This window comes from Mirounga angustirostris, unplaced genomic scaffold (assembly GCF_029215605.1).
Source record: "Mirounga angustirostris isolate CCGP_5_RB_7025 unplaced genomic scaffold, mMirAng1.0.hap1 SCAF_17, whole genome shotgun sequence".
In the NCBI taxonomy this organism is placed as follows: domain Eukaryota; kingdom Metazoa; phylum Chordata; class Mammalia; order Carnivora; family Phocidae; genus Mirounga; species Mirounga angustirostris.
In genome coordinates this window covers 7307735-7321135 of record NW_026991725.1, presented here as the reverse complement: position 1 = coordinate 7321135, position 13401 = coordinate 7307735, and the positions used below count along the sequence as shown (strand labels likewise).

The 13401-nt window shown below is 51.9% G+C and overlaps 1 protein-coding gene across 6 annotated transcripts; it reads right to left on the bottom strand.

Moving 5' to 3' along the window:
* Positions 1–477: 477 nt before the first annotated feature.
* TMEM98 (transmembrane protein 98) lies at positions 478–12168 on the bottom strand. Of its 6 annotated transcripts, none has more exons than XM_054510944.2 (8): positions 11821–12168; positions 10330–10509; positions 9507–9688; positions 8116–8247; positions 7116–7149; positions 4938–5053; positions 2551–2610; positions 478–1270 (listed from the first exon to the last, which is right to left on the bottom strand). In XM_054510944.2, the coding sequence occupies exons 3-8, from the start codon at positions 9635–9637 to the stop codon at positions 1063–1065; spliced, it is 681 nt and encodes a 226-aa protein (XP_054366919.1). In that variant the 5' UTR covers positions 9638–9688; positions 10330–10509; positions 11821–12168; the 3' UTR covers positions 478–1062. The 6 variants fall into 6 exon arrangements, with proteins under 6 accessions (XP_054366919.1, XP_054366920.1, XP_045745357.1 ...); XM_054510945.2 differs by having other exon boundaries at positions 10423–10509; XM_045889401.3 differs by lacking the exon at positions 10330–10509.
* Between the last annotated feature and the right edge of the window lie 1233 nt (positions 12169–13401).

The window sequence follows — 13401 nt, the reverse complement described above, 5'->3', positions numbered from 1 at the left end:
ATCAGAACCTGCTAAGCAGCACAGCATATGAATCAAGGCAGCCCCCAAGCCAGGACCCTCTCCCGAGAGCAAGGTTGGCTCTGAGATCCTGGGAGGAAGCAAAGTACGGCAGTCTCTCCTATATGCTTATGACGACAATCATGCAATTTGGATGTACATCTGGATTATGTCATTGTGATTCTGGGTCCCACAGAGGCCTCCAGTCATAAAAATGCCCCTCATCTTTCAATACTTGCAGAACAAACAGATCTCAAAAGCAAGGGGAACACATCCTTCATGGATATCATTGCTCATGTGGAAACTACTTTATGGGGGTACTTTTGCCCCAACTCTGAAGGGTCTTTCAATATCTCTTTTTGGGTCATACATACGAGGTATCCTCAGGATTCTTAGGCTCTCTTCTTCCATCCTCAGTTCTCAAATGCATCCCATCGCACCCCATGCATTTGAATTTGACTCAATAACCACTCACTCGACCAAAATCTCAGTGTAAGTTTACTGTCCTCCTAGTGGTAGCTAGGTAGAATTGCAGGCACAGGGACAAAAAGGGAAGGGGCTCACTTTCAAAGCCAAACCTGATAAGGGGAGGGGGGGGACCCAGATGCCTCGGGGACCAGGCAGATACTACAAATAAATGAACCAGACCGGGTAAGAGAGCACCAGCCCTATGGAAAGAGATAACTCCTACTGAGTTCCAGCTGATTGTCTTCTGAAAATGCATGTCAGAGCTGCCTTAGCTTCGGATTGTCTATGAGAGGCCAGAGACTGATTTTAACGTGAAACCTTGTGATTTTTAGACGCTGGTTCAATTTCCCTGAAAACACTAGGTGAGCTAAATAAAGCAGACGCTCCGCCAGTTTCTAAAGCTCTTCTGCACAGAGGGGGCCTGTTGTTTCCCATAACTGCCACTCACCAGCCACCACTGGCAATTGCAACGGAGGCCACCAGCTATGCACACACAGCTCCAGAGCCTTGGAGAACACCTAACACTACGGGAGGCAAGGGGAGGGGGAATGGAAGGCTCCGAGGAGCCGAGGAGCCAGCCGGGGACGGCAGCAGGCACTAAATGGCCGACTGCTCCTGCAGGAAACCTTCAGGGCCTGGGAGGCCTTTGTCTGTCTCAGCAGCCAGGGCTGCTTCTCGAAGGACTTCCAAGTGTTCCTCAGCAGCTGACAGTGACTGGTCAATCCAATCCAGGCCCCCGGTCAGGTGGCAAGCATTCCTGGTCACCAGCACCAGATGACTGACCGACAGGAGCAGGGCAGTTGTCCTAGAAAAAGCAACAGGATCGGTTTCCCCGGGAAAGAAGGGATTTTGCACCAAAGCCCACACGGACAGACTCTAGTCTGGTGTTCCCCAAACTGGAGGCCCTTCGCCAGAAGGCTGGGGAGTAATGAAAAGATGGTTCCACACTCAAATAAATCTGGGAATGGCTGGTTTCAGCAAGGTTTAACCGAAGCCTTCTCTGGGCCTTAAACGTGCATGATAAAGCTCTCGGGAAAGAATACAACGTGCCATGGCTTGCTAACTTATTTAAGACTGGGGAGCCTATTTTCTGCAGCACACCTATGAACATCTCCTGGATGAGTGTTTTGTGGGACAGCTTGGATCTAGTCAATTGGATGAGCACATCCCCAACTGCTGCCCACTTAAAGACAAGAAGGCTAGACATACCCCTGCCTGGGGCAACCCTTGTGGATTTTGAATCAATAAGGCCCCGGGCTGGTTTACACCACTCTAAAAACAAAATTTAATTCAAAACCAAATTGAGGGGGAGTGGGTTTTTTTTTTTTCCCAGTATTGGAAGATTCCCCGTAGAATATCATTTATACAGTGCATGTGCATGATGCATTTGGGAACCTATCACACAGTACCAGCCCGGGACACAGCGGGGCAGCAATAAGAGCGGGACAGAAAAGCCAACCTAAGCAGTGTGAGCCACTGTGTCTCTGACAATCATCACACACAACAGCTCTAGGAAATAGTCATATACATCCGAGAGACAAAAGAATCTGGTTTCTTTTAATGGGTTTGCATCTGGTAGAGGAACGTAATTTCGAAAGCCTAAGGGTGCTCGGTGTACTAGGGGAGGATCGTGAGAGGCGAGGGGTCCCGGGTATGTCCTGTGGAAGGTGAGCACAGCTTGAGCTGACCAGTCCCCTTCCTTCCCCTTGCCCTGCTCACCACCTGCCCCACCCAGAGACTGGGCAGCACTCACAGCCGGGGTGTGTCTGCTTCCAGGGTCCAAGGAGCAGAGGCAGACGATGGAGAAAGTGGGAGGGAGGGAAGGTGCAGATAGGACTTAGCGCGGCCAGATGTTTTAGTGTAAAAATTCAAAATCTAAGACTGGCTCTCCCCAATCCCAGGTTTCAGGGAGAGCACAGGCCTCTCACCATTCACACTGCAATGAATGGTGCCCAAAGCCCAGGTAGCTCTGGGAGCCCAACAAAACAGCCCTCTCCACAGCAACCCAAACAGCAAACCTCACAGATGTGATAAAACGGGGAGCTTCCAGCATGAGAAGCCGAATGGCCCCTCCACCACTCTCACCGGGCATCCAGGAGCTTGGGGTCCAACGGAGGGTACATCGATCTCACCACATCGTCCACTCTGTGTGGAGGCAAAACGTTTTCAGAACTTCACTTTCCTTCTGTCTTTTTCTCCTTCCTCCCTTCCTACCTCTCCTTGTCCCAATTCTTCTCTCCTGATCTTCGAGCCCCCACCTTTGGTGATTCCTTCTCTAACGGCTTTTGCATTCTCAGACAGACTTAAACAGAAAGAATTCTGGTTCAGTTGAGAGAATATTTTGTTTTCTGGTTTCAAGTCCCCAGAGTTTAAAAAGTGTAAGTTCACACATCTGGAATGATGTTCGAGATACGCTACTAAATTAAAGAGGCAAGCTGCGGAACACTATATAAAGGTTTGACCGATCCGCTTGCATGAAAATGAGTAAACAAAAGCTATGGTGTGCAGGAGTGGGGTAGAGTGCAGTAACACTCCCCATTCACTAGTGTCACCTCCAGGGATTGGGATGGAGTGGAATTAGGGGTTCCTTCACTTTCCAGATACTCTATCTCTACAGTGTTTTAACTTTTATAAGTATTATTACTATTGTGTTTTAAAAAATGGTGGAACATAGTTATATAGAACACTAAAAAAAACCCTACAAGTTTAATTTGGGTTCAAACTGCTTCATTGGATTCCCTTTCCATTACGGTACAATTCGTGGTTAATTTTTTTTTAAACCAAGTTCAGAAAGGAACTACTATTCATTCTGATTTGCAGGGTTCAGATTTTCATCCAAATCCTTGCTCCTGGACCACTTGATAGTCAGGAAGAAAGAATGATGATGCATTGTTTGATTGTGAAAAGCACTTGAAAATAGATGCTCTCCAGTGTTCTTGTCTCGGGGCTGGTGAGGACATGCAGAGGAACGTGGGCTGCTGTCTTCACGGCCCCTTTCTCTGTAGTGCCCTGAAGCTGAAGCCACTGGCCTCGAAACTCATATGCTATCAACACGTTATGTGAAATAAATGGAGCAAGAAAAACAATAGGGACAAAAAAACGGCCAGAAGTAGAAAGATGTGTAAAGGCAAAAAGATAAAGCAAGGACACAGATTGAATTATGGCACGGAGCATTCTAGAAGTAGTCCAAGGGGCTTGGTAGGAGGGGCCAGAGTGCACTGGGTTAGGTGTGCCCTCTGAGCCACGCCACACCCTCCCTCTGGCACCAGGGCTAATCCTCACGGGAAGCACGATGAAGGTGGGCAGAGATGAGCAGTGCAGAGTCTCCACCAACAATGGGTGGCCAGTGGAATGCCTGGTGCTTGCCCAGAGCCTGGGCTGGAGGGCCTTCTGGCCAGGCTGATGCAAGTCCTATAGCTGCACCCACCGGGGCCAGCTCCACAGAAAGCCAACAACTGTTCTGGGCTGAGTCCCTCCCCCGGATTCTCTCCCTCCCACTTTCTCAACTCACTGAACGCCCTGGACAGAGTTCAAGTGCACCAACTCTCATATTCCTTCAGAGGGCTGGTTCCTCGTGATCTACCCGAGGCCATGCAACCAGGAAACCGAGAGCCCCTGAAACTCACAGCGAGGCCACCATTCACACCAGGGGTGTGGAGGCACCCCGCTGACTGAGAAAACAGCCCGCGCGGGGCCAACGCCCAACTCAGGCACATCCACATACCGGCCACCAGGTGGCAGCACAAACTCAGTACCACCCTTCTCCCTAAGAAAAGGGCTATTTCTCCACAAAGTCAAGCCCAAATGAGGGGGTGTAGTTGTTGATTGCCTCCCACATGGGATTTTGCAGACAGCCTGGAATTTGGGAGATCTGAATGAAGTATGGCTTCACCTCCCCTACCCCCACCCACCAGGTCCTGGAGGCTACTGGCTGGGCCATGGCTGGGGCAGTGGGATGACAGGGAGGTAGCAAGGAGTGGGTCCCCGAAACTAGTCTCTGGTACAAATAGGGCCGGGGCGGGGCATAGCCAGCAGGTCACTGCACAGAGAGGTGGACACCAGTGGGAAATGTGCCTACTGGTCCAGAGCCTGGGAAGGAGGGAAGCAGGCAGCCCCAGCTGGTATGGGGCTAAGGGAGAGGAAGCAACCACAGTGGGATCTGCAGAATGGACTAGAAGCGTCGGCACTAGTCGCATGCTAGAATTCCCCAAAAAGCTGACTGGAGGGGGCCTGCGGGAGGTGGGGGGAACCTTATGAGACCACCCTGGCTTGGCTCTCTCAGTATCTAAACCCTCCTGGATGCTCTGTAAATGTCTGGCACACGAGTAACTAAAGTTGTCTATGTGGTTTCTTCAAGGAGCCTGGCCCACCTGTCACCTCAGCTTCTGACCCCTCCCTCCCCCTACCGCACAAACCGCCCACCCCCCCCCCCGCCCCGTGGAGTGTGGGGACCTCAAGGCCCACCAGCTCACCTGGGGCTGATCCGCTTGGCCACCACGATGATGTCACTGACACTGGCTGAGGTCTTCATCTTGGCCCCGGAGCCCATTGTCATGGCAACAAGTTTTTCTGTCAGAGTGTGACAAATCTAACACAGCAGGGAAGAGAGAGGTGATGAGGGGTACCCTAGCCCCCCAAGAGCGTCTGCCACTCCCACAAACAAATATGGCCCCTGCCTTGGGTTCCATCCCACACCCCGGGGCCCCTAACCTAGTGGGCAAGTTGAAGTCAAAAGCACACAGAGACAAGAGGAGGAAGAGGCAAAAGCAGAGAACAAGGCCCGGTGAGGAGGGAGGGGTGGGAACCTCAGAGCAGGGTCAGTGTTTCAGCTTAGAGAAGTCTAAGCCGAAATAATCTGTCTAAGAAAAATCATGTGCTCTAATTTCACCTTCTCGTTTCAGGGGAAAGACCTACTTTCTCTTTCTATTCCTCCATCTCATGGTTTAGTCTTCCAGAAGGTTAAATCTCTCCAGCAGGGCACCCTCAGAAACACCCTCTGGACAAAGGGCAACTGTTCCCTTGAAGCACATCCTCCAAAAGCGGCACTCAGCTCAACAATTTTCTAGGGTGATACTTAGCATGTTTGTCAACAGGACAATGGTGAAAGGATCTTCAAAAAAAGCAGGGAAAACGCAAGACTATGACACGAGGCCTTTGTCACCATCCGTCAACAGTGCTGGCCACCCCAAAAGCTTTGTTTCCTCCCTTGCACACCTCGATGTTAGAACCTCGATGTGCTTCTGTCCCTGGCAAGTAGGTTCCATGACCTGCCTTATACTTGGGGCTGGAAAGGAGAGCAGAAAGAAGGCCAAGAGCCCACAGGGACCCAAGGGCATGTGGCCAAGCAAAAGGGACATCAGATCCCAGGGCCTCTCCTTTGACGGGAGACTCAGGATGGGCCACTGATTCCAATCCAGTAGGACTCCCTTCCTGCTGACTTATCCCCCACCTCAGCTGTCACCTCCTTCTCTAATAGGCCCTCACAGGGACAAAACCCAGCGCCAGGACCCATCCTAGCTGGGAGACGGGAGTGGAATACAGCATTATTGCTTACTCATTAGACCTATCTATCTGTAACCATATCTACACCCAAAGAGCTTCTTGGAATTAAATAATCCTGGACTTGATGACAACAATTTCCTACTAGGCACTCCTCTGACCCCCAAGAGAGACAGCTAAAGGAGAGGTGGGATGAAAGACATTTTAGCTTATTTATTTATTTATTTGTAGGCTCCATGCCCAGCCTGGAGCCCAACACCAGGCTTGAACTCACACCCCTGATATCAAGACCTGAGCTGAGATCTAGAGTCAGACGCTCAACTGACTGAGCCACCCAGGCGCCCCAAAAGGCTTTTTCGTATGTTGTACTGAATGACACCGAAGAAACGATAAAGCTGTCTTTTTGGAAATGTTGAATAATTACTGGACAAAAAGATAAATGTGTGGTTTCCCAAGTTACTGAGAGGAAGAACACAACAATATCTGCAACTGGCCAAATATTTCACTATTATTATTATTCTATCAGGCAAGAATTGAAAAACAAATGCTAAAACTATAAAAATTACCCCAAACTATAAAACCTAGCCAAAATGCAGATTGGATGCAATTTTCCACCCAATCGTGGAGGCAGCAAGAGTTAGAGAAAAACCAATCTGCCTTCAAGTACTCATGGTTTGGATTTTTCAACACTGATTGTCCCATTCGACAGACTACTGTCCCAGCAAGAAAGGGCCACTGAGGAACTTTCTAGTAACTGGAGAAGTCCAGACATGGAACTTAACTCGCTGAGCAAAGGGCCGAGCTCTCTGTTAATGAAAGAAAGTGCCCAGGGAGGGGGTGGGGAGCCCCGCTCCCCCTCGGCAGCCACACAGACTTCCCCAATGGGTGAAAATGTGGCTAGTGACCACCTACGCAGTCACTGTATTGGGAGGACCAGGTAAGACAAAACCTTTGAAAGGGTGTGAGAGCGCTAAAGTGTTACAGACCATCCAGGAGGGAGTAGAAACAGTAGAAATTCCAAGTGTCAGGCATGTTTTTAAAAAGCCTCTTGCATGGTTCGGTGCCCTTCCTAGAAAGATCCCTTTCAACAGTCTGTGCACGGTGGTGCTTTGATGACCCCCCCTTACGTCATGAGAAATCAAAAGTATTACCTTCAAGATGGCAATGCAGTGGGACATGAGACCCCTGCGGAGACAAGAAGAATCTGTCAGTGCTTCTCTTTCGAGGCCCCCCCCTGGCTCCCACCACCAACTCTGCCCCCATCTAGCTCTGACCCACCTGGACACCGCCCAAAGCAGGAATGCCTCCAGGTTCAACTGAACAATTCCAGGAGCTAAATGAGGAGGCACCTTCTTTCCTTCCCTTTCCCCCGCCCACGTCCAGCTGCCTCTTCCAGGTAGCGCTCACTTGTCAAGTTATGCTTTCTGAGCTTCTGATGCTGTTCCCTCCAGCCCAGGTGTCCTTCCCCTTATCCTCAGCCTGGTGACCACCTCATCTTTCAAAACCCAGGTCAGAAGGCACCCATTTTGTGGTAGCCTTCACGAGAGCCCCCTCCACCTCCACATCCCAGGCAGCTCTAGAGGTCACCAACACTGTATGCCCACAGCACCGTGCACAGGGACCTGCTCTCGCTTTGGATACTGTAATGAGTAGAATTCTGTCTCTCCCACCAGTTTAATATCTGCAGTAACTGCCCCAGTGTCCCACACATGATGCCCCCCCCACATCTGCCCAGTGAATGATAAGGGCTCGGAGCAGCATACAATTCTCAACATGTAGAGGCTCCTGCTGGATAGAGGGACCCCTGAGGGATCCCGAAGACAAAGGCTTCATCCGTGGAGCCTGCGTACCAAATTCACAGGCACCCCAGGGATAACCCAGGCACAGCAGGGTGACCTTGTAACGAGTTTTACCAGACATCTATGGGCCTCGGTGTTTAGGTCTACAAAACGGGGGCCGGGGCGGGGGGACAGACACTGTCATATCTGATTCCCCACCCCCCACTCCATGCTGGGGGCAATGAGCAGCAAGTGGCCCAGTGCTCCCGGATGCCCAGTAGTGCTTGGCAAAGGAAGCCAGAAAAGAGCACCCAGAAGCCCCATGTGCCATCCTCAGGGGAGTGGAGCAAACAAACGGTCCCTAAGGCCTTACGAGGCATCTTCAATCCAGTCTTCATTCTCCAGGATGGCCTCGATGTGGGGATTGGTGATGACCACATCGTCCAGTTCTAGCTCAGACGGCTCCGACTGGGTCTCCATGGCGCCAATGAGGTCCACAATGGGCCTGGAAGGAAAAGCCCAAGAGAGTAGTTTCAGGATGGGTGGCTGTTGCTGACCCTCCCCTCACTGAGGCCCATGTATCCCCCAGCAGGATGTAGAAAGTTAGTAAGTTAAAGCACTGACCTCATGTCCTGGATCCAAACCTAACCCTAGTGGGACTGCAAGTGTGGGCAGGACACATGGCTAGAGGTGAGTCAAGGAGGCAGGTAGGGGTGCAAAGAAGAAGAGTGAAGCAGACTGAGATGAACCACTAAGAGAAAGAGCAGAACCACAGCCATAAATACAGAAATGTATTAGACAAGGCTGTTCCTTCTGCACAAAATAACATCCTTTTTAAACTTATTTTCCCCTTGGGGAGCCTGGGTGGCTCAGTCAGTTAAGCGTCAACTCTTGCCTCAGCTCAGGTCTTGATCTCAGGGTCGTGAGTTCAAGCCCTGCGTTGGGCCCCATGCCTAGGTTAAAAAAAAAAAGAAAAAAAAAACATATTTTCCCTTCAAGCCTACCTGATACTGAGAGGCTGAAGTTCCCATTACCCAAACCTACCTGGTCTGCAGAATCATTCTCGGGAAGGACTGGAAGGACGTTGGTCTGCATAACCCCACCCCCTCCTCATTCTACAGGATAAGTGGCAGAAGTAACAACACCCACTTTACAACAAGGTTCTTTAAAACATGAGACGCCATAGCCTTCCATTCAATAGCAGAGCTTTCCTGGGTCATATAAACAGGCATTTACAAATTATTCACCACCTGACAGAGACACTGATAGGATTCAGTAAAAGGGTAAGAGAAACTAAGGGTTAGTTGTCATGGTCCCTTAGGGGTCTACCAATTAAAATATCCCTAAATGGAAAATAGGATCTTGCTCATAAAATCTATTGCACACAAAATGCATTATGAAGAAATCTGCACAAATAAGGAGACCGTCCCATGCAGGGATTTCACAAAATTGAGCATCCGCTGCTTCCCTGTGTGGCTGGAGTGCAGGCATGGGGTTTCTGTTCCTATGCCTTTGGTTGGATTGTGCTAGGTGAACACGTTCAGGGAATCTCTCCTTAGCTCAGTGACAGAGTCAGAGAAGGCTCAGGACATCGCTAAAGCTCCAAGGTCCCTCTTGGAAAGGAAGCCTTCAAGTACCATTTTAGAGACAAAAAGCTGAGCTCGAGCTGCCCAGTGCCAAACTTCTTGGGCCCCTCTCTCCTCCGGTTGCTGGAGCCCCTGGTGGAGCCCACCTCTGCTCCCTGCCCTCCCCGGGCCCACTCACTTGGAATCGTAGTGCTGCAACAGGTCTCGAGGCCGGCAATAACGCTGCCTGCACACCATCACCAAGGCTGCAAACGAGGCCAGGAAGATGGTGGCCAGCACGCCTATCGCAACAATCACCACAGTCTCCATGCTTCTGGGGGGCTCCCTCTGTCCCCGTCACATCCCCAGCATGGGCTAAATCTTAGAAGACACAAGGGCAGAGGAGGCCTTCGTAAAGAAGCAGCGAAAGAGAGTGGGATGGGGGGGGTCTTACCTGCCTTGGGGGGCATAGAGAGCCAGGTTCCCCCAATTCACCTGCAGAGACCAAGTTACCTGCTGGGGGTGGAGGGCACAGAAAGCCTGGTTCCCCCAAGTCACCTGCAGAGACCTGAGGGCCTGAATAGAATCAAGATGCATTTTATGTCCTGCCCCAAATTTGCCTTTTGTTTAATTAAGAGTTTGCCACCTGCCAGAACAGGATGGCCTTTTAAATCTGGACAAAAGGACACATTTTAACTAGCACTATTGTTTCACATCTCCACCAACTGCATGAAAGAATATCCTCCTAAGAAGGGGAGGATGGCATTTACTGAGAATCTCCTCTGTGCCAGGCACTTTGTGTGTTAACCCTGAAGTAGGTATTAATAGCCCGTTTTACCATTGAGAAAACTGAGGTTCGGGGAGGTTAAGTAATTTGTCCAAGTTTCTGTAGTCAGAAAGTAGAGACCCATCCACTTAAAGTGAGATGGGCATTCACCTCCCTTTTCCTTTCTAAGGAGGGAAGAAGATTCTAAAAATTCTGGAAAGGGATTTGACTGTCAGTTTCAGTGTTGGAAACTTACAACTGGTGTTAAAGTGTTCTTTGCCTACTGCCTGTTTTCACTCAGGAGGTTCTTCCACACCTATTTTAGACTACGGCAGAGAAACAAGGGCACCTCGGAGAAGTATGTATTCGTTGCAGGATCCTACTTCTGTGCCTTTGAGCAAGTCTCTTCCCCTTGTCTGGGCTTTAATTTCTCCACCTGCAAAAGAGGGGCTTTGGTCTAGGAGTCCAGGACGATGGACTTACTCTAAACTACATGTCTCTGAGGGTCCAAATGTTCCCGGTTGTCATTCAATAAGTATTTATTGGTCATCTGCTAGGCACCAAGCACTAGGCAGAATTCTGAAGACTGGAGATAAATAAGACATGGACCCCAAACCTTGAGGAGGGAGAAAGAGGTGGGCAGGAGGACAAATGTTTGCTGTTCGCTTGTCAACCTCTTCCCCAGCTCCTCAAATCCGTGTCTATGCCACATGGCAGGGTACACAGACAAGAGATAACTGTACTTGCATGCCTTCTGGGCATGCCTTCTTCACAGGGCAGGTGACGTTTGAGCTGGGTTTTGAAGGATGAGTAGGAGTTTGCCGGGTGGACAGCATGCCAACTTGGTTGGCTCAAAGCCAAGGAGGCCTTTCTCAAAGCTTCCACAGAGCAGCTGGTCTACCACCTCAAACTCACTTGCTCAGGAGGGTGAGAAGGCTAGGGTCGGCCTCTTTCATTTCTGTATCTCCCGTGGGGGGTTGGGGAAGGCAAGAGGTAATCCTCAGGGTCTGCCTCAATTTCTCCAGATGTGTGTTTCTCTACACCGTCCCTCCTAAAGGGCTACCTGCTTTAGCCCTTTTTCTTTCCTCTCATTTCTGTGTCTCTATCTCTGTGTCTCTCCATTTTCCTCTCCAGACATCTTGCCCCCTCCCCCTGCGCCATGGCCTCCAAGACCACCCGCTTTGTTTCCTCTCTTCCCGCGGCCATTTGAGTGTGTTTCTCTGAGGCGGACGAGCTTTCTCTGAGTTTTTGCTACCTTACTCCGGGATTTGTCTGTATGAGTCTTTGTGTGTTTTTCTTCTCTGTGTGTTTCAGGATGAGTTTTTGACTCTTCCTCTTTGTGTAAGCTTGGGTAGGTCTCGGTTTCTTGGGGGGGGGGGGTGTGTCCCACCCTCTTCTCCTCCATGGGGTTCTAAATCCACCAGTATAAAACAGCCCAAGCCCCTACCTCCTCCCCTCTGCCCGACCACCCAGAACAGCCGCCCGGACACCCAGCTCGGAGGAAGGGAACCCCACCCGGCGCGGCGCGGGGCTCGCAGGGCTCCCAGGCGCGCAGCTCCAACTTTGCCCAACTTGTGGGCGGCCCTGCTGCGCCGCGAGGGCTCGGCGGCCCCAACAAAGGGGCGGCCGGCCCGGGGCCCCCCTCCTCCCCAGGCATCAGCCCCAATCTCCGGGCGCCCCCTCCAGCCCCCCGCGCGCCCGGACCCCCTGGCTCCCGCGGCACCGGGGCGCGGCGAGGCCCACCCACCTCAGGCCGCGGCCGCAGAACGCATCCCCAGGGGCGCTTCGGCCGCCCGGCCCCGCCGATGGCAAAGTCCGGGCGCGGGACTCGCGGGCGGCTCCTGCGAGCGGGGCATGCCGGGAAGGAGCTGGGCTGTCCGAAGGAATCAAGATAAAGTCCCCGGGCGCCAACCCCCTGGTGGGGGGGGGGGGGTGAGGCGAGCGGGAGGGGCGGCCGCCGCATCCAAATCCCCCGCTGCCAGGCGCCGCCGTCCCCGCCGGGCCCGGGGGGCAGGCCGGGGGTTGGGGCGGAGGGAGGCCCTCACTCAGCCACCCAGCAGGCGCTCCCCGAGCCCAGGCCGGGCAGAGGGAGGCCGCCGGGTCCTTGCCACTCCCCCCACCCCACCCCTGCCGGCTGGCCATCCGGTGGGGCTGCGGAGACCGAGCGGATTCCACAGTGGGCTGGTCAGGAAGCCAGTCTGATCTTACACACTGTGGTTTAAATCCTAGTTCTGCCACTCGCTAGCTGCGGACAGCTTATTCCATTTCTTTGTGCCTTGGTTTCCTCATCTGTAAAGTGGGACCGCCACTTGTAGGCATGCTCAGAGCTGCCTGGCCCAGGGTAAATGCGAATCAGTGAGAGTTCTCATTACAGCCTCACCCACACTGGGCATACAGCAGGCCCACCCCCAAACAGTTGCTGTGCCAGGGACAAGCATAGAAGTACAGGACCCTGGCAGGCTGTCCTGCCCCTTCTGTTCGCACTCTACTCTAGGGATCCAAGGGAACCCACATTATTCCTTCACAGCCCCCACTCTGCAAACAGCCATCCCTTGGCGATCCCTCAGGGGTAAAGATGCCCACCCCAAGAGGTACAGGATGCCTTGAAGGATGGAGGTCCACAGGCTCTGGAAACAGGTTGGGGCTTTTGGGGCCGACTCTTTTTTCCAGAGTCCAGTGACCCAGGAGGATGCTCTAAAAGGAGTCATGAGCTCTAGATGGTCATTCCCCTTAGCCTTCAAACTCCTACCCCTGTAAGAAAGAGACAGGACCGGAGTGAGGCCAACTAGAGCCTAGGGCTTAAGGCAGAGACCCAATCAACCAATCTGAGGTCAGTATTGGTGACAAGTACCAAAGGATGCACACTAGGTCCTGGGCAACTTAATGCAGACTCTGCAAACTCGTCACCCCTAAGCCACATGCAGCCCACAGAGGTGGGTTGTTGGTTTTCTTTTCTGACTTACAGTTAACAAACTAGTTGCCCACATTTTAAAAAATCAAGAATTTCACTTACACCTACAGATGTCCAGCTTCTCTGGGAAATTCATAAGATCTCTCAAAATGCAACCCACATTCATTTGGGAGTAAGGATAAGTAGGAGAGGGGCAGCAGCTGTCCCCAGGAATGCTCTCCTGGCCCACCACCTTCCCCACTGCATAGCATGCCTGCACATGCATTCACAGCTCACCTGTTTTGTTGAGAGCCTGGCAGAGTGAGCAGCTGTGGTTTCCCACTACCGGCACTTAGGGACGGGAAAGCTGAGGGTTGATTTTGCTACCCTCTAAAGTGCTTTCGTGGAGAAAGAATTCCTGTCTTCTTCCGAACTAAG